Below are 26567 nucleotides of genomic sequence, written 5' to 3' on the forward strand. Positions count from 1 at the left end.
ACTTTTACTGTATATTTAAATGAAAAAACAGTTGACAAATTATATATTCTTTAAGTTATTTCTTCTGCTTTGAGGAAATGTAAATGTAGGAAAGTATCAGTTCCCAAATCTGGGTCAGTGAATCTATATTGTCTGAATTTGGATTTTCACATTAAGTTTGGTATATATTACACCAAAGGGAGCTTTTGAATCATCAGTTGCCTTGCTCTGGTGTACCAGAAGCTTAGTTTTTGCATGTTCTTATATGCACTACTTCTCAGTGCTTTACTAAATCAATATGCCAGTTCCTAAAAGCCTTGGCTTATATTGATGAAGTCTATTATCATTAGGAAGGATGTGAAAATAAAGAACTCGAGCAAGAACTTTAGGAAATACGATTTTTAAAAAAGAAGGAGAGTTCTACATGAGACCTATATAGTTTTAATAGTTTGGGGAGCCAAATACATAATTTTCTTTTAGGGGAGAACTAAGTCTATTTGACAAAATACTTTTTTTTTCAACATCTTTTTTTTCTTTAAAGATTTTATTTATTTATTCATAGAGACACAGAGAGAGAGCGGGGCAGAGGCACAGGCAGAGGGAGAAGCAGACTCCATGCAGGGAGCCTGACCCTGATACGGGACTTGATCCAGGGTCCCCAGGATCACACCCTGGGCTGTAGGCAGCTAAACTGCTGTGCCACCGGGGCTGCCCTTTTTTTCAACATCTTGATTGAGATATTATTAGTTTGCTGGGCTGCCAAAACAATACCAATATATATCTCAGTCAAATCTCCTCTCCTTTTAAGGACACCAGTTAGATTAGATTAGGGTGTATTCTAATCACCTCAGTTTAACCTAAAGACTTATTTAAAAGCCTCTCACCATGGCCACCTGGGTGGCTCAGTCAGTTAAGACCAACTCTTGGGGGCAGCCCCAGTGGCGCAGCCGTTTGGCGCCGCCTGCAGCCTGGGGTATGATCCTGGAGACCGGGATCCAGTCCCGCATCGGGTTCCCTGCATGGAGCCTGCTTCTCCCTCTGCCTATGTCTCTGCCTCTCTCTCTCACTGTGTCTATGAATAAATAAATAAAATCTTTAAAAAAATAAAAAATTAAAAAAAATTTAAAATAAAAAAGACCAACTCTTGGTTTTGTCTCACGTCATGATCTCAAAGTTGTGGGATCAAGCCCCAGGTAGGGCTCCATGCTCAACATGGAGTCTGCTTAGGTTCTCTCTCTCTCCCTTGGCTCCTCCCCCCACTCGTGTGTGGTATCCCTCTCTGTCTCTCCCTCATAAATAAATAAACAAACAAACAAATAAATAAATAAAACCTTTAACAACAACAACAACAAAAAGGCCCAATCACCCAATACAGTCACATTCTGCGGTACTGGAGTTTAGGGCTTCAACATGTGAAATTTGGGGAAGCAGTTCAGTTCATAACAAGATGTAATATGCCATAAAATTCATACATTTAAAGCATAAAATTTAGTGTTTTTAGTATATTCAGAGTTATGCTACCACATGAGAATCTAAGTTTAGAACATTTTTGTCATCCCCCCCAAAGTAACCCTATTTACTTGTTTCTTCTGGATTTTTGCTTATTCTGGATTTTTCATATAAAAGAAATTATATAAGTATGTGGTCTTTTATGATTGGCTTCTTTCAGCATAACATTTTGGTGTTTCATCCATGGTTAGCAATGCTTTTCAATCCTTCATTTCTCTTTTTGCAAAATAATATTCCGTTGTATGGATATACCACACTTTATTTTCTATTCATCAGTTGATAGACATGTAGTTTATTTCTACTTTTTTGCCTATTATGAACAATATTGCTATGAACATTCATGTACAAGTTTTCATGTAGACATACATTTTCATTTCTCTTGGATATCTGTGAGTAGAACTGCTGGACCATATGGTAACTCTTTGTCTAACATTTTGAGGAATAGGGCAGCCCGGGTGGCTCAGCGGTTTAGCACCGCCTTCAGCCCAGGGTGTGATCCTGGAGACCCTGGATTGAGTCCCATGTCAGGCTCCCTGCATGGAGCCTGCTTCTCCCTGTGTCTCTGTGTCTCTGCCTCTCTCTCTCTCTCTCTCTCTCTCTCATAAATAAATGAAATCTTAAAAAAAAATTTTTTGAGGAATAACCAGTGCCAGTATTTTCCAAAGTGACTACACTGCTTTACATTACCACTAGCAATAATAAGGATTCTAATTTCTCTAAATCTTCACCAATACTTGTTATTGTCTATTTTTTTTATTATAGCCATCCTGCTGCATGTGAAGTAGTATGTCATTGTTTTGATATCCATTTTCCTACTGACTAATGATGTTGAGCATCTTTTCTCTTTTTTTCACGATTCTATTTATTTATTTGAGTGAGAGAGAGGGAGAGCATGAGCTGGGTGAGAGGCAAAGGGAGAAGCAGACTCCCCATTGAGCAGGGAGCCCAATGTGGGGCTCAATCCTGGGACTCTAGGATCATGACCTTAGCTGAAGGCAGGTGCTTAACCAACTGAGCCACCCAGGGGCCCCGAGCATCTTTTCATTTATTCATTGGTCATTTGCATATCTTTTTTGGAATAATGTCTATTCAAATCTTAATTAACTTTTAAATGTCTGTAGCAACTGTAATTTTGTCCCCTTTTTTATCCTATTATTTTTTCCTTCTTTTTAAAATCCATATCACAGAGGTTTATTTATCAGTTTTTAATCTTTTCAAAGAAATATCTGGTTTTGTTGACACTCTCTATTACATGTGGGTTTTTTCCAGTTCACTATTTTTTTCTTACTTTATTATTTTCTCCCTTATCTTTGTTTAGGTTTATTTTGCTATAATTCTTTCCAACTTTTTTTTGAAGATTTATTTATCTATTTTAGAGAGAGAGCAGACAAAAGGAGAGAGAGAGAGTCTCAAGGAGACTCCCTGCTGAGCATGGAACCCAACCTGGAACTCAATCTCACAACCCCAAGATCATGACCTGAGCTGATATCAAGAGTCAGATGCCTAACCTACCAAGCCACCCAGGTGCCCCTCTTTCCAAACTTTTGAAAAGACTTGATAGCGCATAAATTTCTAGCATATTGTATTTTATAATTTATGCATTTAAAGCTGCACATTTTCTTTTGACTACTTAGCATCATTCTTTAAATTTTGATTCATGATTCATACAATTTAAAAGTTTTGATAATTTTTTTGATCCATGAATTATTTAGAAGTATATTTCTTAATTTCTTTTTTTATTATTGCTTTCTAACACAACTATATCTGATTTCAGTGCTTTGATTTTTGTGAATATTTCTTGTGTGCTGGAAGATAAGTAATTTATAGTTGTTGGGTGTAGTGCTCTGTATATGTCCATTAGATTACATTTGTTAATGTTATTCAGATCTTCTACAGACTTCTATATTTTCCTTGGCTTCTTTAATTCAGCAAATTAATAAATTTATAGATTCAGAAGCTTAGTGAGTACATTTGCTATAAGGCAAAATAACATTTTGAGATAGACTGTGTATAATGAGAAGTTTAACTTTTCAATCGATAACAATCCCTTGAGTAAGAGGATATTCATAATGCTCATCTGTAAGAATTAAAAGCATTCAGAAGCCTTTTTATTGGGTCAGAAGTTGGCCTGATAACTTTTAAGCTTTGGGGGCAAAAGTATTAAACTGAAGACCATCGGAGATAATAGGCAGGTGCTCCAAATATCTGGCATAAATATTTGGGGACTGTGGTCCTATATATCTTCACTCCTTTTGCTCTCCTTACTTATATCTCTTGGATTCCCTATTACCTCTCCAGTCTCAGGGCCTCCAAAGAAGCTACCCTGCTCATACAAAGCTTGTGTTAATAGAATATAGCTTCTGAGCATTTCATTCATTCCATCCACATGTTCCTCTTCTATCATCTGAGTTGAGCTGCCCTTCAGCTCTTCTGTCTCCCCTTGTTTGGTGACCTGTTTTTGATGTGCTTCTCTAGCTCGTGCTCTTTATTCTTCTTCAGATAGTAACTGTGTATAGAGGTATCCCTGCGACCCTCCTGGGCCTGAGGAACTATTCAGACAGACCTGTTTTCTACCAGGCCTCCCCATCAGAAGAGGGGAATATTGTGTTGGGTTCATCCATAAACCTGAATACATGCTGCTGTTTCCCAGAGGGAGATTTGCCTAGCACCCCCCAGCTCTCAGATGCCTGTCTGCTCTATGCAGTGCCTGCCTAATGGTTCGTGGTTCCTGCATTCAGTTTTCAGTTCTGGTCTACCAGTTGATTTGTGTCCTTCTGGCAAGCTCCAGCATGCGAGCCTTAATAACAGTCCTAGTAATCCCGTAAGTGCTGTTCCCCTGCTCCTATTTCCTGATGATTAAAAGGCACAGTATATAAAAAAAGAATGAAGTCTAACCTTGAATACATGTTAAAAAGGCCAGATGCAGAAGAACAAATATCGTATGATTCCACTTATATGAAGCACCTAGAATAGGCAAATTCGTAGAGATAGAAAGTAGACTAGAGGGATCCCTGGGTGGCGCAGCGGTTTGGCGCCTGCCTTTGGCCCAGGGCCGCGATGTATCGGGCTCCCGGTGCATGGAGCCTGCTTCTCCCTCTGCCTGTGTCTCTGCCTCTCTCTCTCTCTCTCTGTGACTATCATAAAATAAAATAAAATAAAAAAGAAAGAAAGTAGACTAGAAGTTACCTGGGGCTTGGTTTTGGGGCTGTGGAGGGCTATTGTTTAATGGTTACAGGGTTTCCATTTGGAGTAATGAAAAAGTTTTGGAAATATATTGTGGCGATAGTTGCACACATGGTGACTATAATTAATGCCACCAAAGTGTACACTTAACAGTGGTTAAAATGGTAGATTTCCTGTCATGCATAATGTATCACAATAAAATAGAACAGCCTAATAATATTTCCTTGACCCCTTGCAGCATCCTGCAGGGCTGCTGTCTTTTCGTCTGCCCCTTAAATATTAAGGCTTAGCAGCCTCTGGTCCTTGGTTTTCTTCTCTTATTGTCCTGCCCCCTTCCTCTGGAGAATGTCATCCAGTTTGCTAATGACAGCTAACCCTGTAGTTGAGCCTCAATTCTCTCCCAAACAGCAGACCCCAGTTATTAAGTGATTACTTGAAATCTCCACCTGGATGTTCCTGTAGCTCTTCGATCTCATCATCCCCCAGCTGAGCTTATCTTCTTCCTCCCAAGGCAGTTTTTCCTTTTTTTCTCTACCAGCCAGTCTCCCAACTCGCACACTCCTTTTCCCACACTTGGACCTTTACAGAGCCCTGTCTATCTCACTTTACCCCGTCCGGTCCTCCGCCACATGCTCCGTAGCCAAGCCAAACTAAATTTGACTCTGTGCCTTTGGAAACCTCCTTCTGCTTGGAGTATTTTAGGATAATTTGCCTTGCTTTTGCTCTCCCTTCTCTTTACCCTCAAATTCTCTGTTCCCTCAAATTCAGAGACCAGGGTGGAAATTCAGCTTCTTGGTCCAGCTGTTTGTACTTCTTCCCTTTATAATCAATCCCTTCTCTATAGCAGAATAATCTCCTGTCCTTCCTGCCTGGGGAAGGTGTTCTTGGAAATCATTGTAAATGGGATCATTGTATAAAACATGTTGCAATTCATTGCAGTTATTTGTTTGCTTGTCTGATAGTCTACCCCAGTGGATTCTAATCTGAGATGTGGGGGCTGTGTCCCTATCCTGCATGCCACCAGGTCTGTGGTGGGTTCTCCTTGAAGAGCTACAATATCTACATATATAAACTTTCAAAGAACTAGATATATTTTCAACACTTTGGGTTCACATGCTTTCAGCAGGGCCAATTCATTTTATGTTTTATTTTCTCCTTGCTTTTGATATTGCTCAGTGGCTGTCACCCAGTCACTGAGAGTATTGTTGTAATTGCACCTCCCTCTAGCGTTTTGTAGCTGCTCCAGATGCCATCTTGTTTGCTCAAATTTTATAGGTTTTTGTATTTTTTTCTTAAGATCTTATTTTTAAGTAATCTCTATACCCAACAAGGGCTCAAATTCACAATCCCAAGGTCAAGAGTTGCATGCTCTACTAACTGAGCCAGCCAGACACCCCAAATTCATAGGTGTTAAACTTACCGGGACCTGTCTGAAAAATATTGCATCATAATTTGCATATAAGCTAAAAGCTGAAAAAATCCTGGGGGATCCCTGAAATTAGTGCTTCAGAGTGTTTAAAGTTGCCTCACTTTCTCATTGTCTCATTTAATGATGACAGCGCATTTTCAAAACAATAAATTACATGTGTCTTTAAAATTAAAATGTCCCACAATTAATTTTATTTTTTAAAATGGTAGATCTTTTGTACCATAATAAAAATTATAGTGTTCCAAAGTAGATTTGGAATTTGTGTTTCTGAATAAATGTTATCAAAGGGAGAGACATAAGCTTCAAATTCAATCTTTTGTTTAAGTGAAGAACTGTTTTTAAAATTTATTTAAAAAAATAAAAATAAAAAATAAATAAAATTTATTTTAAATTTTCTAAGTGATCTCTATGCCCAATGTGGGGCTTGCACTCATGACCCTGAGATCAAGAGTCACATGCTCCACCAACTGAGCCAGCCTGATGCCCCTACTTCAGTCTTTTTAACACTAGTTTCTTATCTGTTGCAAATGGCATAGCTGAGAAACAGAAGTAATTATATATATGACTATATATAAAATACATGTAATATAGGATCTTAAAGTATAAAAATTTATTTATTTATTTGGCTTACATAGAAAACATTTATTTTCTTACAGATCTGGAGGTTGGAAGTTCTCCCTCCTTGACCACCTTCTTGCTGCCTATTTATGTGTCTTTTCTCTGTGCATGCACATCCCTGGTGTCCAGAAATGTATATGTATATTTATATTTATATAAGGTTTGTGTGATCAATGCAGCTTCATTTAAAGGTACTAAGACTGGAGAGACAATAGGAGTGAATAAACAAGAAATAAGTAGAGTGAAGTAGTCAGGGTGTATAAGACCAAGGTGCCCAAATAGTTGGGACACCTGCCTATTGTTTCCAATTGCCCCTGAAGAGTGTTCTGGGACCCAGTTTCAATATGGGGAGGGGCTTCCTCACATAACCTGGACAGCAGCGTATGCTACAATTCAACTGAATTCTGACACTGTCTACCTGGTGATAGCATCAGATTCCACAGGCTAAGAACTCTGTCTCAAGACTGCCCCACCCCAGTCTCCACTGCTGAAGCTGGTCACAGATTCAGATTGGTACCTGTATTCCTGATCTGTTGGACATGAATCAAAGGTTCCCACAACCCTTTCCTTGGGTTTGATCAATTTGTTAGAGATGAATAGGGCAAAGCATGGGGAAAGCAGGAGGAGTTCCCAGGCCCTCACTGAGCCCACCACTCTCCCAGCACCTCCACCAGTTCACTAACTGGTAAGCTCTTTGAACCCTCTCCATTGGGGTGTTTTTTTTTTTTTTAAGATTTTATTTATTCATGAGAGACACAGAAAGAGAGAGAGAGAGAGGCAGAGACACAGGCAGAGAGAGAAGCAGGCTCCATGCAGGGAGCCCGATGTGGGACTGGATCCTGGGACTCCAGGACCATGTGCCAGGTCAAAGGCAGGAGCTAAACCGCTGAACCATCCAGGGATCCCCTCCATTGGAGTTTTAAGGGAGGCTTGGTTACATAGGCATGTTCAGTTAAATCACTGACCTCTCCCTTCCTGGAGGTTGGGGGTCAAGGATGAGGGTGGAACTGAAAATTCTAACCTTCTAAACACAAAGTTGGCGCCCCTGGCAACCGTTCCCCAAGCCACTCATTAATGCAACAAAAGGCACCTTTATTCTCACCACTTAGGATGTTCTAAGGGTTTTAGGAACTCTCTGCCAGAAACAAAGTCCAAATATATATTTCCTACTATAAATCCTGTTGCCACAGCCCCCATGTTAATATTTTTACCCGCACAGCTTAAAATATATAGTGCAACTTCTGATCAAAAAAGCATTCAGATTTTACGGATGAGCATTATGAATATCCCTTCATCCAAATGATTAAAGATTTATATATATTATATAAATATCCTCTCTATATAAACAAATATGAAAAGATTTATTTTAAGGAATTGGTTCATGCTATTGTGGGGGCAGTAGGTCTGAAATTCATGGGGCAGGCCAGCAGGCTGGAAACTTAGGAAGGGTTTCTGTGTTATAATCTTGAAGCAGAAGTCTTTCCAAAAGTCTTTAATTTTTTCTGTTAAGACTTTCAACTGACTGAATGAAGCTCACCCACATTAATTTCTTTAGGATTTTATTTATTTATTCTTGAGAAGACAGACAGAGAGGCAGAGGGAAAGGTAGGCCTACCCGCGGAGCAGGGAGCCGGATGAGGACTCAATCCCGGACCCCAGGATCACTACCTGAGCAGAAGGCAGAAGCTTAACCAACTCAGCCACCCAGGTGCCCCAAAGCCCACCCACATTATGAAGAGTAATTTCCTTTACTTAAAGGCAGCTAATTAGGGGCACCTGGGTGACTCAGTGGTTGAACATCTGCCTTTGCCTCAGGTCATGATCCCAGGGTCCTGGGATCAAGTGCTGCATCAGGCTCCCCACAGGGAGGCTGCTGCTCCCTCTGCCTATGTCTCTGCCTCTCTCTCTTGTGTGTGTCTCTCATGAATAAATAAAATCTTTAAAAAAATAAAATAAAATAAAATCACTTGATTGTGGGTGTTAATCACATAACAAAATCTTCACAGCAACATCTAGACTAGCATTTGACCAAAAAGCAGGACACCATAGTCTAACCAAATTGACACATAAAATTTAACCATTACAGCTACTCTGTTGGATATATTTATTAGCATAGGATGACAAAAAGCAATAGAGTATTCCTTCATTGTGTCTCTAACTTTTCCCACAAAAGCTCTGGATGGTAAATCAAAAAGAAGTCTACCAAGGTAAATCCTAGTGGGATTCCTGACTATTATGTTGTAGGACCTTTTTGAAGCAGCTACAGTGGGAAATGTGTGGTATTTTTATTTAAAAATAGATTAGAAATATGTATAGAGGTATTGCTGTGTTAATTATTTTTACCTTACCCTACAATTTGGCTTCCTAGTGAGAACACTTGGTTGAGGGAGATAGTTAATTTTGAATTTAGGCAGAGTTCAGGCTATTGAGCTGTATATACAATGTTTTAGGATTTGCTAATTCCCATAGTTGAACAATGTGTGCACCTCTTTTAGAAGATACCATCTTCTCATGTAATTGTTGAGAGGATTAAATAATGTTCAAAATGTCCAGGATAATGCTTGATATAAGTAGACATACAGTAATTTTTTTTCTTCACCCATCCTACAATAGTTCTCAGAACCGCAACCAGCCAGAACCCATGAGCAACAACTCCTATAGCCCATGAACTGGATAAGAGAACCCTCTTTCTTTGTCTCTGAACTTTCCTTAAAAAAAAAAAAAAAAAAAAAAAAAGATTTTATTTATTTATTCATGAGAGACAGAGAGAAAGAGAGGTAGAGACCCAGGCAGAGTGAGAAGCAGACTCCATGCAGGGAGCCCGACATGGGAGTCCCCAATCCTGGGACTCCAGGATCACTCCTCGAGCGGAAGGCAACTGCTCAACCCCTGAGCCACCCAGGTGTCCCATGTCTCTGAACTTTCCATGAACCCCCAGCATCTTGTTCTCTCTCTTTTGGCTCTGCAGAAGCAGAAAGAGAATTACTTTCCTGCCATTTTCTCTCATGCATGTTCATGTGTATCCATCCATCCATCCATCCATCCATTCAACAATCCTTTACTGAATGCCTTCATGCTCCAGGCATCCTGACAATTAATGGGAATACAATACTGATCACTTATTGTGACCTTGTTCTTCAGGGGTTCACAGAAGATAGAGTGACCAGGATTGCTCATACAGAAACAGAACACAAAGAGGTAGATTTAGGGTTCTACTGATAAATTCATATTTAATTGTAGAAAGGATAATGATGTCTGCAAATATCCAAGAAATAATATTTTATAGCTTAAGAAAAATCAACATACTAGGGTCACCTGGGTGGCTCAGTCAGTTAAGCCTCTGCCTTCGTCTCAGGTCATGATCCCAGGGTCCTGGGGTCCCCCCCTACTTTCCCTCTCCCCTGCACTCTCATTCTCTTGCTCTCTCTCCTCTCTCTCAAATAAATAAATAAATAAATAAATAAAAGCCTTTAAATCTTTATTTTTAAAGATTTTATTTATTTATTCATGAGAGACACACAGAAAGAGAGAGAGGCAGAGATACAGGCAGAGTGAGAAGCAGGCTTCATGCACGGAGCCCAATGCGGGACTTGATCCCAGGACTCCAGAATCACGCCCTGAACTGAAAGCAGACCCTCAACCGCTGAGCCACCCAGTCATCCCAAATCCTTTAAATCTTTAAATAAAATCTCTACTACTTTGATAACCACAGCAGAATAGGTACAGTGCTAGCCAACCTTTAGTACGGACTTATTTTGATTTCCAGCACTGTGCTAAGTAGTGCCAGCATTCTGTCCTCCAGTCCTCACAATGACTCTGTGAGCCCCATCTTGGGACATAAGGAAATTGAGGCACAGAGAAGTAGCTTGCCTAAGGTCACTGGTAGGATAAGAGTTTCAATGTTGGGCTGAATTTCATTTTTTTCCCATTTATTTTTACAAAAATGTTTTTGTATTTTTCAAATTGTGAGTATTTAATAACAGATTTAGTCTAATCTGCAGCGTTTAAAAATTAATTTTTAAAAATATGTAATATATGTATATGCTTTACAATCCCATATGGGTGAAAGTATAAATTGTAAAAGGTCTGTTTTCTTTTCCTATCTGTCCCCAACCTTACTGCCATTGGCAATCTGTGTTATTAGTTTCTTATATGTTCTTCAGATATTTTTGTGTGTATACAAAGTACATAGATATATTCATTCATACCTTTTTATATAAATGGTGGCACACTAAACATACTGTATCTTGTGTGTTTTTTTTAACTTAATGCTGAATCATGAAGATTTTTCCATATCAGAATTTAAAGGAATTCTCCTTTTAGATTGATTAATTGATTGATTTTAAGTAAGCTCTATGCTCAATGTTGGGCTCAAACTCACCACCTGAAGATCAAGAGTTGCATGCTCTTCTGACTGCGCCAACTAGCCACCCAGATTGTAAAGGAAATTTTCATTCTTTTTGCTGTTGTTACAACCAACTACAATAGTGTTCGATTTTATTATTGCTCCAAAATATTTAACTGCACCTTTGATTGACCTTTATCTGGTTTTCGAACCTTTTTTTAAAAATATTTTATTTATTTGAGAGACGGGGAGAGAGAGAGAGAGAGCACACGTGAGCAGGGACAGAGGGGAGGGAGAGGTACAAGCAGGCATGCCTGCTGTTCAAGGAGCCCACATGAGGCTCCATCCCAGGACCCCACGATCATGACCTCAGCTCAAGGCAGAGCTTAATCAGCTGAGCCACCCGGTGCCCCCTGATCTTTGGACCTTTTGTTTTTACAAATAATGCTACTAAGAGTAACCTTGTACAACTGTTTCTTTACCCGTATACAAATAATTCAATAGGATGCATTCCTAAAGTGGAATTGCTACCTCAAGGAGTTTATAATGTTAATAGATATTGTCAAATTACTCTTCAGTTCAATCAGTTTGCACTCTGGCCAGCAATCATGAAGAGGCTCTGTTCCCACGTTTTCCCGCAATAGAAGACACGATCCAAGAAACAGTAACTCAGTGTAGTTGTAACATGAAGTTCTCTTTTTATGGGTAAGTTGAGCATCTTTTCATATATTTAAGAGCCATTTATTTGTCAACACACACTATTCATAGCCTGTATCATTTCCTATTTTGGTGGTGGTGTTTTTAATAGGCTTAAAGGAACTCTGGGTGTTAAGAAAATGAACCTTCTATCCTAGGTTCAAACTGCAAATTTTCCCAACTTTTCATTTTTCTTTTGACTTGTGATATTTCTTTCTTTTTTAAAAAGATTTTATTTATTTATTCATGAGAGACACACACAGAGAGAGAGAGAGAGAGAGAGAGAGAGAGAGAGAGGCAGAGACACAGGCAGAGGGAGAAGCAGGCTCCACACAGGGAGCCTGAAGCGGGACTTGATCCCCGGTCTCCCGGATCACACTCCGGGATGAAGATGGCGCTAAACCACTGGGCCACTGGGGCTGACCGACTTGTGATATTTCTTAATGAAGAATTTTTAATATTTATGGATCTATCGGGATGCCTGGGTGGCTCAGCGGTGCCTTTGGCTCAGGGCGTGATCCCATGGTCCTGGGATTGAGTCCCACATCAGGCTCCCTGCATGGAGCCTGCTTCTTCCTCTGCCTATGTCTCTGCCTCTCTCTGTGTCTCTCATGAACAAATAAATAAAATCTTTTAAAAATGTATATTTATGGATCTATCAATCTTCTCTTGTATGACCTTGGGGTTTTTTTTAATGTTGCATTGTTGATAATTAAATCAACATCTTTAAAATGAATCAGAAATCTAAGAAACTTTATGGTGAAGTTAAAAACAAAACCAAATGAACATAGAGCTATAATCTTATACAAAGTATATGGGCATGGGGTGCCTGGGTAGCTTATTGGGTTAAGCATCTGCATTCAGCTCAGGTCATGATCTCAGGGTCCTGGCATCAAGCCCTGCATTGGGCTCCCTGCTCAGTGGGGAGTTTGCTTCTCCCTTGGTCCCTCCTTTCCTCTTCCTCTGCCTCTCCTCTTCCCCCTCCTCCCCCTGCTCTCACACACACAACTCTCTCTTTCCTCAAATAAATAAAAATTCTTAAAAATAAAACAAAAACCTCCCAAAGGATATATGGAGCATGTACATGTTGTGAATCCTTTTCCCCCCCATATAAACATTGCAACATGTCTTAAAGTGTTATGGCTTATTCAACAATTATCCCATCTACGTGGGGCCTCTAGATTTGGTATCATGCTTGGGAAGGAATTGCACAGTGTTGTCAGTACTTTCTAAATTATATTTTGATTCATCTGTTTTTGTATAAAGTTTGAGCTTTATTTTTCCAGATGGCTACCAAGTATCTCAATGAAATACTATGCTAGTTAAAATGCTTTCAGCTCTAAGTGACAACCAACAAAACAGCTCAAACAATTGTTACATTTATTAACTGACATAAAAGAAATCTGGGATAGGGCCATTCCCGAATTGGAAAATTTAGGTGTTCAACAGTGATTTCCAGGACCTAGGTTCCTTCCACTTTTTCAATTTGTTAACTCTATTCTTTTATTCAAACTGAAAACTGAGGACTGGGTCTCTTTTACATTGTGCTCAAAACAAACTCAGTACTACAAGAATTCCACTTAGACAATGACATTTTTGTACCACTACACCTAGATGAGCAAGTTTGCAGAATATCTTCATGCCGCATATCCATTCAAGTAGGAATTACATCTTTCAGAAGTCTAATGGAGGCTGTGCAGTTATACCCTGGAGTAGGATTTGGGAGAATGGGACACATACTGATGGAAATGGCCAAGAATCAACTCAGCTCCTCACCCAATCCTGCAGCCCACCTGCATCTGAACCTGGGCACCCATCTTTCCCTTGAGTTACAGCGAGAAAGGATCTCTGCTCTATCCAAAGCCTCAGGCCAGTCCTTCCACATGGCTATTCCCCTGCCCTCCTCTACCACCACAGTCTTTCCCTTCACTGGATCGTTCCCGTTTGCAGTCTCTTGGCCTTCCATCCTCCTCCAGCCACAATTCCATCTCTCTTCCTCACTCCATGGAAAAATGTCTGAAAGCTCTGCTACTTTTTTGTCCTTACCTCCCTTTCTAAACTCCAGCCAGGCTTTCATCCCTCCCATTCTCCCACCCCCATATCAATATCATACAATTCTTACTAAGGTGGTCTGCAGAAATGCCCATGAAGCCACCTCTTCTGATTTTTCCCGACTTGCCTGGTAGCTTTTTCTCAGCCCCTTTCCCCGCTGCTCCACCTTATGCAAACCTCCTGCAGTGCTCCAGGCTCTGGCCCCACTTCTGTCTTAGAGAAGACTTCCACCTTCCCCTAGCACCATGGCTTTAATTTTCACCTATTTGTCACTTCAGTGTTTAATAAAAACGTCAAACTGGGGCACTTTGGCTGGCTCAGTTGGTAGAGCTTGTGACTCTTGGTCTTGGGGTCATGAGTTCAAGCCCCACACGAGGCATAGAGCCTATGTAAAAAGAGAAAGTCAAACTTAAAATGTCCAAAGCAGAACTACTCCTTTCCCCAAACTTTCAATTCATTTTTCCTAAAATCTTCCCCATCACTGTAAATGGCATGTTCATTTCCTAACTACCCACATTCCCCTTTAGTAGCAAGTCGTGGGGCACCTGGGTGGCTCAGTGGTGGAGCATCTGCCTTCAGCTCAGGTCATGATCCCGGGGTCCTGGGATCAAGTCCCGCATCAGCCCCCACCAGAGAGCACATGCTTCTCCCTCTGCTTGTGTCTCTGCCTCTCTCTGTGTATCTCTCATGACTAAATAAGTAAAATCTTTAAAAAAAAAAAAAAAAAACATTAGCAAGTCTTGCAGGTACATATAAAACATGCTCCCCTGTCCACTGCTATACCCTAGTCCAAGTGACTGCCATCAAGCCTGGATTACCAGGACAGCCTTCCAAGGAGCTCACAGCCTCCTCTCATTCCCACCCTGGTCCTTTCTCCACATAACAGCTTGACTTGATTTGTTTACAGTGAAAATTATTTTTTTTACTCCTCTCCTTAAAACCTTTTATATGGTGTCTCATCACCCTCTGCAATAAAACCCAACTCCTTTTCCTGTACCCCTAACCTCATCTCTGTCCATTTTCTCACCTTTCCTTCCAGTTGAAACACTGTGGCTGATTTTTCCCCCATCAAGCACACCAAGCTTGTCCCTGTCTCAGGACCTTGGGCCTGGCACTTGGAATATTCTTCCTTCATACATTTGCATGGATGTGTCCTCATGACTCAAGGCTAAGCTCACATGAGAGTTCTTAGAGATCCTGCTTCTCCCTCTGCCTATGTTTCTGCCTCTCTCTTTAAAAATCAGTCATTGTGTATTTTTTCCCTACAATCTACTAAATCAGTTGTGTCTCTTCCCACTCTCTATTGTTCTCCACCACAATATTCTATATTAGTGTTTTCATAGCATCATTTATCAGGATCTGAAATTATTTATTCACATTTATTCATTGACATGTTAATCATCTCTCCCCACTGGAATATAAGTTCTTTTTTTTTTTTTTTTGAGAGAGAGAGCAGGGTTGGGGGGGAAGGGCAAGTGGGAAGGACAGAAGGAGAGGGAGAGAGAATCCTAAGCAGACTTCAGGCTCAGCACAGAGCCCAACTTGGGGCTCAATCTCACAACCCTGAGATCATAACCTGAGCTGAAACCAAGAGCTGGATCTTAACCTGAGCTATCCAGGTGCCCCAAAATAGTGAGTGACTCTTTTGAAGTCAGAGACTTCGGTTGCCTTGCTCTGCTATAAGTCCATTATCTGAAACAATGCCAAAGATTTACCTAGTAGTAAGTGCTCCATAATGTTTGTTGACTGATTTACTACCCCCATCTCTGTTTTGGGCAGTCATTTGACCTCTTCTGATTTTAGTTCCTTCAATATTATGATGAGGACACTTAAAAAAAATAGGACACTGAAATTCCTTCTCTCAGTCCACAATGACTTTGTCTTATAACTTACAGCAATTACAGGAAAAATCTTACTGCATCAAAGATTTGTTATCTATTGTAGGTATTCATTCACTCAACAAGCCTTTATTGAATGCTGACCACAGCCTGGCACCATTATAGCCATTGAAGGTCAAGTCATTGTCATCAAAATTATACTGTATCAGTCTCAACAAACCAATAAAACATAGAAAACCCAAAAAGGTTTTGCTGCCCTTGTCCTCTGGCTGGTTTTCTACTGGTACTTCACTTTCTCAGTATTGCTTGGTTTATCCTGGGCTTCCTCAAAGTTCTTATCATACTTCCAGTAGTTGATTTCCAGGAATTCTAGGATTAAGTGTTAATTTATGTGACTATAACTTTAATAGCACAATGTAAAACAAAGCTATTAAGGCTGCAGAATTTCTGCCAATCTGATTTAGTTCTAATCCAAACTCTGTCATGCTTCCTAATTTAATTACAGCATGCCTTGGACTAAAATCTTGAATTTTATGAATTAATTTTTTTAAAAAAAATGAATAAAATGAAAGTAATAAGGGACTATTCATAAATATATTCAGGTCATGATGTGCAGAAGGACTGTTAATCTCATGTCAAAATTTGAGACAGCTAATTTTAAATCTGAATTGGAATTAGTGTATATGTAGGGCCAATCATTAATCAAATGTCTAGAATGAAAATAAATCACTTTCAAAACTGACTACTGAGAATAAAAAATGACTAAGAAAAGTAAATTGTTATATATTGTGCTGCCATTTGTTGGCATACAATACAAATCACTTATAGAAAGTAATGTCTACTTATAGTTACTTTAATCAATTATATAAATGGATATAGATAGTATAGTTATAGAACATTTTAATCTTGCATATAAGCACTCTATTTAAGGTCTTATGTTGGTCAAAATGGTTTTGGTTGGGAAGACAGAAATCCAATTCAAACTTGTTTAACAAACAAAAATGGGGGGGATTTATTATTTCATGGAACTGGGCAAGCCAGGACTCAATGAATGCAGTGTCGTCTGAGAATTATTTTCTTTTAATCAGGGGTTTTCATTCTGGTGGACTAATGTCTGCTAGCAGCTCAGGATTAATAGCCTACCAGTTTATCAAGGGTAGGGGAAATAAACAGTCTTTTTCACTCATTACAATAGAGCAATCCTGGGCAAGGAGCCTGATTGGCCCAGTTTGGAAACAGACTAACCAATGTATTTTAAAGGCCCTCATGCTCCTAGAGTACTCTTTCTCTTTAAAAACTGCTATTCCTGCAGTGAGCTGATGTTAGCTAAATTTTAAAAGAATGTAAATGATTAAATGGATTCACCGTAAAGTATTTAACACGGTAGTTTTATCATCTGTAACCTAAATGAACTAATAATTGGGTCAGTGTCAAAATAAGAAGGAATTTAAGGTAGTATGGATGAAGACAGTTTTAATCAGATATAATAAACCATTATGTATTTTTTCCATACACAAGGCATATAAATCTGGACATCTCTGCCCTACTACCCATACTATTTGTGAGTGCAAATATTTGGGGGTATATCAGGGAGCGCTGTGAGAGTGGTCTGCCCTTGGTTCAGGTAATAAGGGGTACATTGTCTGTAGAGAACAGAAAAGCAATAAAACTATGTACAGAAATTCCAAACAATGTCCATGATGTAATATCCCTCCTTACTTTCATGGACCGGTCCTTGTTCCTGCATTCCCTTGGGGTTCCTTGGCAATTCTTCCTTCCATCTCTCCTTTCCAGCATACCAGACTAGAGGTCAGAACCCTGAAATATTACTTTATGCAACTATGTTCCTAACTCTAAGATTTTGTGTGTTGGTGACTTGCTGTATAGAGAAAAGAGTGAATTGTGACTCTGAGAGAAAATAACCAAAAGACTGTGCTTTACAAAATGGATTATAACTAATGTCAAAATGTGTGTTATAAGCAGTAAGTCTAAGCTTGTATAGTAAAATAATAGAGTTAGCCCCCAAAATAAATTCAACAGGAGAATTCTGTTCTGGAAAAGCAATTCATTTGTCAGCTGAGCATAAGATCCTTGGAAGAGGGCAGCCCCAGTGGCGCAGCGGTTTGGCGCCGCCTGCAGCCTGGGGTGTGATCCTGGAGACCCGGGATCGAGTCCCACATTGAGTCCCACATCGAGTCCCACATCGGGCTCCCTGCATGGAGCCTGCTTTCCCTCTGCCTGTGTCTCTGCCTCTCTCTCTCTGTGTGTGTCTATGAATAAATAAATAAAATCTTTTAAAAAAAAAAAGATCCTTGGAAGAAACAGATGAATAATACCAAATGACTGTTAAACTAATTTAAGTGCAAGCATAAGAATTTGATTTGGACCAGTGTGTCATTTTCCTCATTGCCAAGTAACCTCAACCCTGCACGGAGTATCACAGCTGGTCCAGTAGGTGGCACTCTTCCCTTTGTGCGTGGGTACTAAACTAACCATGCCCAAGTACAAGATAGTTTAGAGCCTTGCCTTCAGAACCAGTAGAATTTGCTTATCTATGGCAATAATGGGTTATTGCTTATACAAGGGCAACTGTGCTGGTCTGGTCTTTGTCACATCTGAAGACTGATGCCTACACATCTAAATGCCCTTTTGGTTCTAGACTTTGTCATCCTTAGTTCTAGGCCTTTGTTAGTTTCTGTTAAAATACTTGTACTTCCACTCTGTGCCTAAAATTCTATGCAATGCTAGAGATCCATATAAAAATTGTGATGATTCATATTTGAAAAGCACATTGATCCACACTTATATGGTCAATTAATCTACAACACAGGAATAAAAGATATACAATGGAGGAAATTATAGTCTTTTCAATAAGTGGTTATTGGGAAAACTGGACAGATAGATGCAAAAGAAGGAAACTGGACCACTTTCTTGCACCTACACAAAAATAAACTCAAAATGGATTAGAGACCTAAATGTGAGACCTGAAACCATATACTCCTAAAGAAAACATAGGCAATAATGTCTTGGACATGGGCCTTAGTAACGTATTTATGGCTGTGTCTCTTCAGACAAGGGAAACAAAAGCAAAAATAAGCTATTGAGACTCCACCAAAATAACCAAAATAAAAAGCTTTTGCATAGCAAAGGAAGCAGATAAGGAAGGAATCAACAACAACAACAAAAGCAACCTATGAATGAGAGAAGATATTTGCAAATGATTTATTTGATAAGGGTTAACGTCTAAAATATGTTTAAAAATTTATACAACTCAACACACACACACACACACACACACACACACAAAACAGATTAAAAAATGGTCACAGGATCTGAATAGACATTTTCCAAGGAAGATATAGAGATGGCCAAAGGACACATGAAAAGGTGTTCAGCATTACCCAGCACGAGGGAAATGCAAATCAAAAGCCCAAGAAATAAGAGTGCCTGGGTGGCTTAGTCGGTTACGCATCTGACTTTAGCTCAGGTCATGATCTCAGGGTCCTGGGTTGGAGCCCCACTTCGGGCTCCCTGCTTAGCAGTAAGTCTGCTTGTCCCTCTGCCCCTCCCCCAGCTCATACTCACTCTCTCTCTCTCTCAAATAAATAAAATCTTTTTCAAAAAAGACAAGAAATAGTGAGTGTTGGTGAGGATGTAGATAGACAAAAGGGAACTCTCACGCACAGTTCGTGGAAATGTAATTTGGTGCAGCCACTGTAGGAAACAGTATAGAGGTTCCTCAAAAAATTAAAAATTGAAATACCATATAATCCAAAATTCTACTGAATATTTGCCCAAAGAAAACGAAAACACTAACTCCAAAGGAGATATGCATGCCTCTGTTTATTGTAGCATTATTTATAATAGCAAAATTATGGAAGCAACCCTAGTATCCATTGATAGATGAATGGATAGATGATAGATAAATGGATAAAAAAGATATGGTATGTATATATGATGGAATATTACTGAGCCATAAAAAGAACAAGATCTTGCCATTTGTGATAACATGGGTAGACCTAGAGGTGTTATACTAAATGAAATAAATCAGAGAGGGCAGCCCGGGTGGCTCAGTGGTTTAGCACCACCTGCGGCCCAGGGCCTGATCCTGGAAACCCGGGATCGAGTCTCACATCAGGCTCCCTGCATGGAGCCTGCTTCTCCCTCTGCCTGTGTCTCTGCCCCTCTCTCTCTCTCTTTCTCTCTCTCTGTGTGTGTGTGTGTCATTAATAAATAAATAAAATCTTAAAAAAAATCAGAGAAAGACAAATACCACATGATTTCACTTATATGTGGAATTTAAAAAACAAAAGCAAGCAAACAAGCAAAAAAAATTCTTAAATAGAACAAATTGGTGGTTGCCAGAGAGGAGGTGGGTGGGGGGTAAAGAAATAGATAAAAGAAATTAAGAGGTACAAACTTCCAGTTCTAAAATAAATAAATGACAGATAAGTATAGCATAGGGAATATAGTCGATAATATAATAATAATGTTGTGTGGTGATGGATGGTGATTACACTTACAGAGAACATTAAGTAATGAATAAATAGAATTGCCAAATCAATGTTATAGACCTGAAATTAATGTAACATTGTATGTTAATTGTATTTCAGTTTAAAAAAGGAAAAGCATATATTTTTATAAGACTTATTTATTTATTCATGAGAGACACACAGAGAGAAAGGCAGAGACATAAGCAGAGGGAGAAGAGGCTCCATGCAGGCATCCCGGTGTGGGACTCAATATCAGGAATCCAGGATCACGCCCTAAACTGAAGGCAGATGCTCAACCACTGAGCCACCCAGGCATCCAGGAAGAGCATATTGAAGAAAGGCAATGTTTCTCCATTAAAAAAAAAAAAAAAAAATCTGTCTTTTCCAATAAAAATTTCACACAGAAGCTCCTGAAACTTTCCCTCACAAGTCATTTATGAGCAAAAGTTGGATTCCATCTTGTACATATTCTCTCTAGAAAAGATTTTATCCAGCTTAGTTTTCTATAGTTTGTATTATGAAACAGCGTTTTATGTCTTTGAAAAGTACAGTTAAAATATAATAGGTACACTTTTTCCTTTTCAAAATTGGTCTTAGTACCCTGTCTCCTGGAAAGTGATTTGCCGATCATAAAATAAAGGTACTATAATAAGAATGAGAATAAAATGAATTAATACTGATATGTTAAAAAAAAGTTAATAAAACATTTTTATTATTTATTATTTATTCTTGTCATTGCTAGCTTCATTTAGAGAATGCTAAATATGTGCTAGGAATATTAATATGTATTAAGTGCATTAGATATATGATCACATTAAATTTTCACAGACACTCGTTTTAAAGATAAGGAATATAAGTTTTAGAAAATTTGAGTTATTTTCCCAAATTATGAGACAAGTCAGTATAAGAATGACAACTGGAACTTCTAAAACTTCTAAAACTTATACCCCTGAGATAAACAGAACATATCAGGTTATTGCAATAATCTTGGTAGTGAGTGAAGGAACTTATTTTTTTAAAATTCATAAATTGGGGATCCCTGGGTAGCTCAGTGGTTTGGTGCCTGCCTTCAGCCCAGGGTGTGATCCTGGAGTCCCGGGATCGAGTCCCGCATCAGGCTCCCTGTGTGGAGCCTGCTTCTCCCTCTGCCTATGTCTCTGCCTCTCTTTCTGCGTCTCTCATGAATAAATAAAATCTTTTAAAAAAAAGTTCATAAAATGATTTTCTTTTTTTTTTTTATTAATTTTTTTATTTATTTATGATAGTCACAGAGAGAGAGAGGCAGAGACACAGGCAGAGGGAGAAGCAGGCTCCATATACCGGGAGCCCGATATGGGATTCGATCCCGGGTCTCCAGGATCGTGCCCTGAGCCAAAGGCAGGCGCCAAACCGCTGCGCCACCCAGGGATCCCACATAAAATGATTTTCAATAGTTAAGCTACAACAGTTTATAAGAGAGATTGTTGATAAAGTTAGACATTCTTCAGGAACTATACAAAGAGAAGGGAGTATTAAGGGAAGATGGGAGGATGCCAGAGACAAATACAAATGATTTTACAATTTATATATAGTTAGCCAATCTTCAAAGAAGATTACTGAGTAAAGAACATAAGGAAATACATTTTAATGAGCAAAATGTGTTTAATTTGCAATGTGTGTTAGAGTAACTGGGTCAATGTCTTTATTTTTTTATTTTTTAATGTCTTTAATATATATAAAGCTCTTTAAAACCAATGGAAAAACAGAAAAATATAAGAACAACCTATTCACAAAGAAACAGGTATATCCCACGAGCCCATGGAAAAATAATGAATCTTTCTCTTTAAGGATTTCAAAATTAAACCACAGAATATTTTACTTATTTTAACTCCTAAATTGCCAACTATTAAAATGAAGAATGAAAATAATGACAATAATTTTTAAAAAAGATATGAAAATGTCCAGTGTGACTGAGGAATAGGGAAACAAGCATGCATACATTGCTGGTAGATAGGTGATTTAGATTACATTTATACAATGAACTATCATTGACCTAAATCTAGATATTTATTTAAATGGAAATATTCCAAATGAAAAATTACAATAGAGATTAAAGAATGTATAAGGCACATCATTTTATTTTGGTAACTAAGTAACTAAGTTTTTATATAATTATGATCGCACATATAATTGTATATAAATTTGTAAGAATTGATACCAAACTGGAGATTGGGGTTATCTAAAGATATTGATGTTGGGGTGCCTGGGTGACTCAGTTGGTTAAGTGCTAGACCTTTTTATTTTTTTTTTTTAAGATTTTATTTATTCAACAGAGAGAGAGAGCCAGAGAGCACAAGTTGGGGAATAGCAAAGAGAGAGAAGCAGGCTCCCTCCTGATTAGGGAGCCCAATGAGGGACTCAATCCCAGGACCCTGAGATCATGACCTGAGCCAAAGGCAGACACTTAAGTGACTGAGCCACTCAAACACCCCTAACTAAGCATTGGACTCCTGACTTCTGCTCATGTCATGATCTCAGAGTCATAAAATAGAACCCCTCATGGGGCTTGGCACTGAGCACTGAGCCTGCCTAAGATTCTCTTTCTCCCTTTGTCTCTCCCCCTCCTCTCTCTCACGTGCACTTTCTCTCTCTCAAAAAAATCAATCAAAATACAAATATTGACATTGGGATCTGGATGATCCCCCTTTTTCTTTTTGTTTGTCAATAGTTTCTAAATTTTTATAGTAAAACCTCAATTTATGTAAATAAAGGCAAGATTTAATATAAAAGTAGTAACATCTGTGGTTAAGAGGATGTACTCTGGGATAACTAAGGGACAGGTGAATGACCTTAGTTAAATTGCTTAAATTTGGGACACCTGGGTGGCTCAGCAGTTGAGTGTCTGCCTTTGGCTCAGGGCATGATCCCAGGTCTGGGGATGGAGTCCCACATCAGGGTCCCTGGAAGGAGCCTGCTTCTCTCTCTGCCTATGTCTCTGCCTCTCTCTCTCATGAATAAATAAATAAATCTTTTTTTTTAATTGCTTAAATTTCTTTTTTTTTAAGATTTTATTTATTTATTCATGAGATACACATACACAGAGAGAGAGAGAGAGAGGCAAAGACATAGGCAGAAGGAGAAGCAGGCTCCATGCAGGGAGCCCAATGTGGGACTCAATCCTGAGACTCCAGGATCACGCCCTGAGCCAAAGGCAGATGCTCAACTGCGGAGCCACCCAGGCATCCCAAATTGCTTAAATTTCTTCACCTTGATTTTCTCATCTTGAAAATGTTGATAATAACAGTGCCTACGGGGTGCCTGGGTAGCTCTGTGGTTGAGCGTCTGCCTTTGGCTCAGGTTGTGATTCCGGGGCCCTGGGATCAAGTCCCGCATCAGGCTCCCCATGGGGAGCCTGCTTCCCTCTCTGCCTGGGTCTCTGCCTTTCTCTCTGTGTCTCTCATGAATAAACAAATAAAATCTTTTTAAAAATGTTAAAAAATAACAGTGCCTACTTCAGTCTGTTTTTGTGAAGATTAAATTGGATGACTGGTATACCCTACCGTGTGTACTTATTATACAATCAAGTAATTACGGAGCTCCTACTCCTATATTACAGCAGTACAAGCTACTTGGGGAAGTGCAAAGAAGTTTGAGATTGTCCCTGCTCTGCAGGCAGTTAAGTAGCCAAATAGATGTCACTAACTCAAATGAGAATACAACAAACAAGGGTTTCATAGTTCTATGACAGTAAGAGAATCCCAAGACACATACACATTTTAAAGGTACTGGCACTGAACGTCTATTAATCTAATTTGCTCCTCTAAAAAGGCTAATTTAAATAGGTGAATTTTATAGTATAAAATGTGAATTATATCTCATTTAATATATTTTAAAAGGTAATCATTTTAGTATGTGCTATTTACCTGAAATAAGCAGTGTTTTCTTTTTTTAAGAGAGACAGAGAGAGAGAGTCAGGGTGCATGGGGGTGCAGTGCAGAGGGAGAGGGAGGAGAATCTTAAGCAGACTCTACGCTCAGCACTGAGGTCCATGCAGAGCTCGATCTCACAACCCTGAAATCATCACCTGAAGTGAAATCAAGAGTTGGACACTGAATCCATCTGAACCACCCCCTGAAAGGAGTGGTCTTAAGAGTATTTTAATACAAAATACATTGATAACGTACAAAAGCTAACATTGCATAGGAAATTTTCTAAACTCGCTGATTTGAACCATATGAAGTTGAATCTGCTTCATAAAGTTATTGAATTGCTTGGAGACTCATTTTTAGTGTGTGATTAATAAAATGTTGCCCACATAGGATTTGCAAATATTAAATACTATGACTAAAGTAATGGAATTGTATTTTTTCCTGTAAACCAGTTGGGGAAACGGAGCTTTATTTGTTTGGAGAAAAAAAATGGAAGAAGTTCTTTCTTAATGTAGTATCAGTGATTTTCAAGGTCTAATTAAAATTCCACTTTCGCTAGAAAATTGCATCCTTGACAACTCTTGTCACCCATCATAACAATCTGCACTTCCGTTTACTGAATACTTACTGTGTTCCTGGGAATATGTTGTGTTTCACAGACCTGATAAAATGTAATTTTGACAACAGCATATGAGGTGAGTGTTACCAACTCCATTTAACCGACCACGAGACTTGCAAACAAGCGAGTTAAGCAATCTGACCAGGTCACATGGCTACTAATTTATCAGGTTAAGATTTGAAGCTAAAACTGTGGTTACAAAGCTTGTTGATACTGCACACATACAGATCCTTTCTTGTACCTTGCTCCATCTGTGAGTGCTACAAATGAGCAAAGAATGAGAGATAAGAATAATCAGTCTTTTCTCAGATTGTTCACAAATGAGGTGACAAGCCAAAACTATCCTCTGGCAGAAGATCCCAATTAGTTTTCTTTGGTAAAAATACCAGCATTCTGAGGGACAATCTTTCCAATTTATATAATGAATGGTATTAACTACTATGAGAAGATATACTTTTTTAAAAAAGATTTTTATTATTATTATTTTTAAATTATTTATTTATTTATGATAGTCACACAGAGAGAGAGAGAGGCAGAGACATAGGCAGAGGGAGAAGCAGGCTCCATGCACCGGGAGCCCGACGTGGGATTCGATCCCGGGTCTTCAGGATCATGCCCTGGGCCAAAGGCAGGCGCTAAACCGCTGCGCCACCCAGGGTTCCCGATTTTTTTTTTTTTTTTTTTTTTTTTTTTTTGAGAGAGAGCACAAGGGTGCAGGGAGCAAAGGGAGAGGGAGAAACAGACTCCACGCTGAGCACTGAACCTGATCCCAGGCTCCATTCCAGGATCCCGAGATCATGACCTGAGCCAAAATCAAGAGTGAAACACTTAACTGACTGAGCCACCCATGCACCCCAAGGTATACTTAATTCTGAGGGCTAAATAGAATATTGAGAAAAGAGTCAAACATTCAAGACTTAAATCATTGAGTTGTCACCTGGAAATGCTCTTTATTCATCGAGAATCACAGCTTTCATTGAGTCCAGATCCTATAATTTATATTTCATCCATTCACTTCTTCAGTAGTTATTTATTGAGCACCTATGTGCCAGATGCTCTTCTAGGCATTTGAGATATATCAGAGAACATAATGAACAAAATCCCTGCCCTTAAAGAAAAAAAGAAATAAAATGAAAAAATCAACAAAGAAAACCCCCAGCCTTAAGGAGTTTCTATTTCAGTGGGGACAGATAAAGAAACATCAGATGATGCTGAGTGATATGAATAGAAATAATGAAGGGTGAGGCCCCTGGGTGGCTCAGCGGTTGAGCATTTGTCTTTGGCTCAGGTCATGATCCCAGGGTCCTGGGGTCAAGTCGTGCCTTGGGTTCCCTGAATGGAGCCTGCTTCTCTCTCTGCCTATGTCTCTGCCTCTCTCTGTATGTCTCTCATGAATAAATAAATAAAATCTTTAAAAAGAAAGAATGAAGGGTAAAGAGTGGGACAGAGATGAGGGCTGGTATTTAAACAGAGGATCCAAAAAAGCCTCTTTTAAGGTGTTAGTATTTAAGAGGTTTGAATGAAATGAGAGACTTGGAGAGTGCATCACGTGGTTATCTGAGGGAAGAGCATCTAGGTGAACTGGGAGCATATGCAAAGGTATGTCCTAGAAAAGCAAAAAAGGCCAGTGGGGCTGGAAGGAGGAGGGAGAGTGGTGAACCAGTGTCAGTGAGGGACTGGGGCTTTTTATCTGAAGGAAGAGGACCAGTCAGGAGGCTGTTGTAATCCTTCAGGTGAGAAATGTTGAGGGTGATAGCAGAGGAAGGGGTGAAAAATGGGTAGGTATTGGATATATTTTGAAAGCAGAATGGAGAGGACTTATTGACAGATTAAAGTGTAGGGTGAGAGAGATTGGGTGTGAGGCGTGAGAAATCTTGGTGTTAGAATGCTAGTTAATT

The 26567-nt window shown here is 39.2% G+C and overlaps 1 protein-coding gene across 3 annotated transcripts in view; it reads left to right on the forward strand.

Annotated features, from left to right (window-relative positions):
- NIBAN1 (niban apoptosis regulator 1) overlaps positions 1 to 26567 on the forward strand; it is a 215386-nt gene that overhangs the window by 32688 nt on the left and 156131 nt on the right. The window contains exon 1 of one of the 3 annotated variants that reach the window (XM_055319225.1): positions 2887 to 3012. The exons of 1 other annotated variant lie outside the window; for it this stretch is intronic. In XM_055319225.1, coding sequence (XP_055175200.1) covers positions 2988 to 3012 — 25 coding nt within the window. In that variant the 5' untranslated portion in view covers positions 2887 to 2987. Of the gene's footprint in view, positions 1 to 2886; positions 3013 to 11641; positions 11769 to 26567 lie in introns of those variants that run through there. One more of the 3 variants, XM_055319226.1, reaches the window with a different exon arrangement.

This window comes from Nyctereutes procyonoides, unplaced genomic scaffold (genome assembly GCF_905146905.1).
Source record: "Nyctereutes procyonoides isolate TBG_1078 unplaced genomic scaffold, NYPRO_anot_genome, whole genome shotgun sequence".
NCBI lineage: Eukaryota > Metazoa > Chordata > Mammalia > Carnivora > Canidae > Nyctereutes > Nyctereutes procyonoides.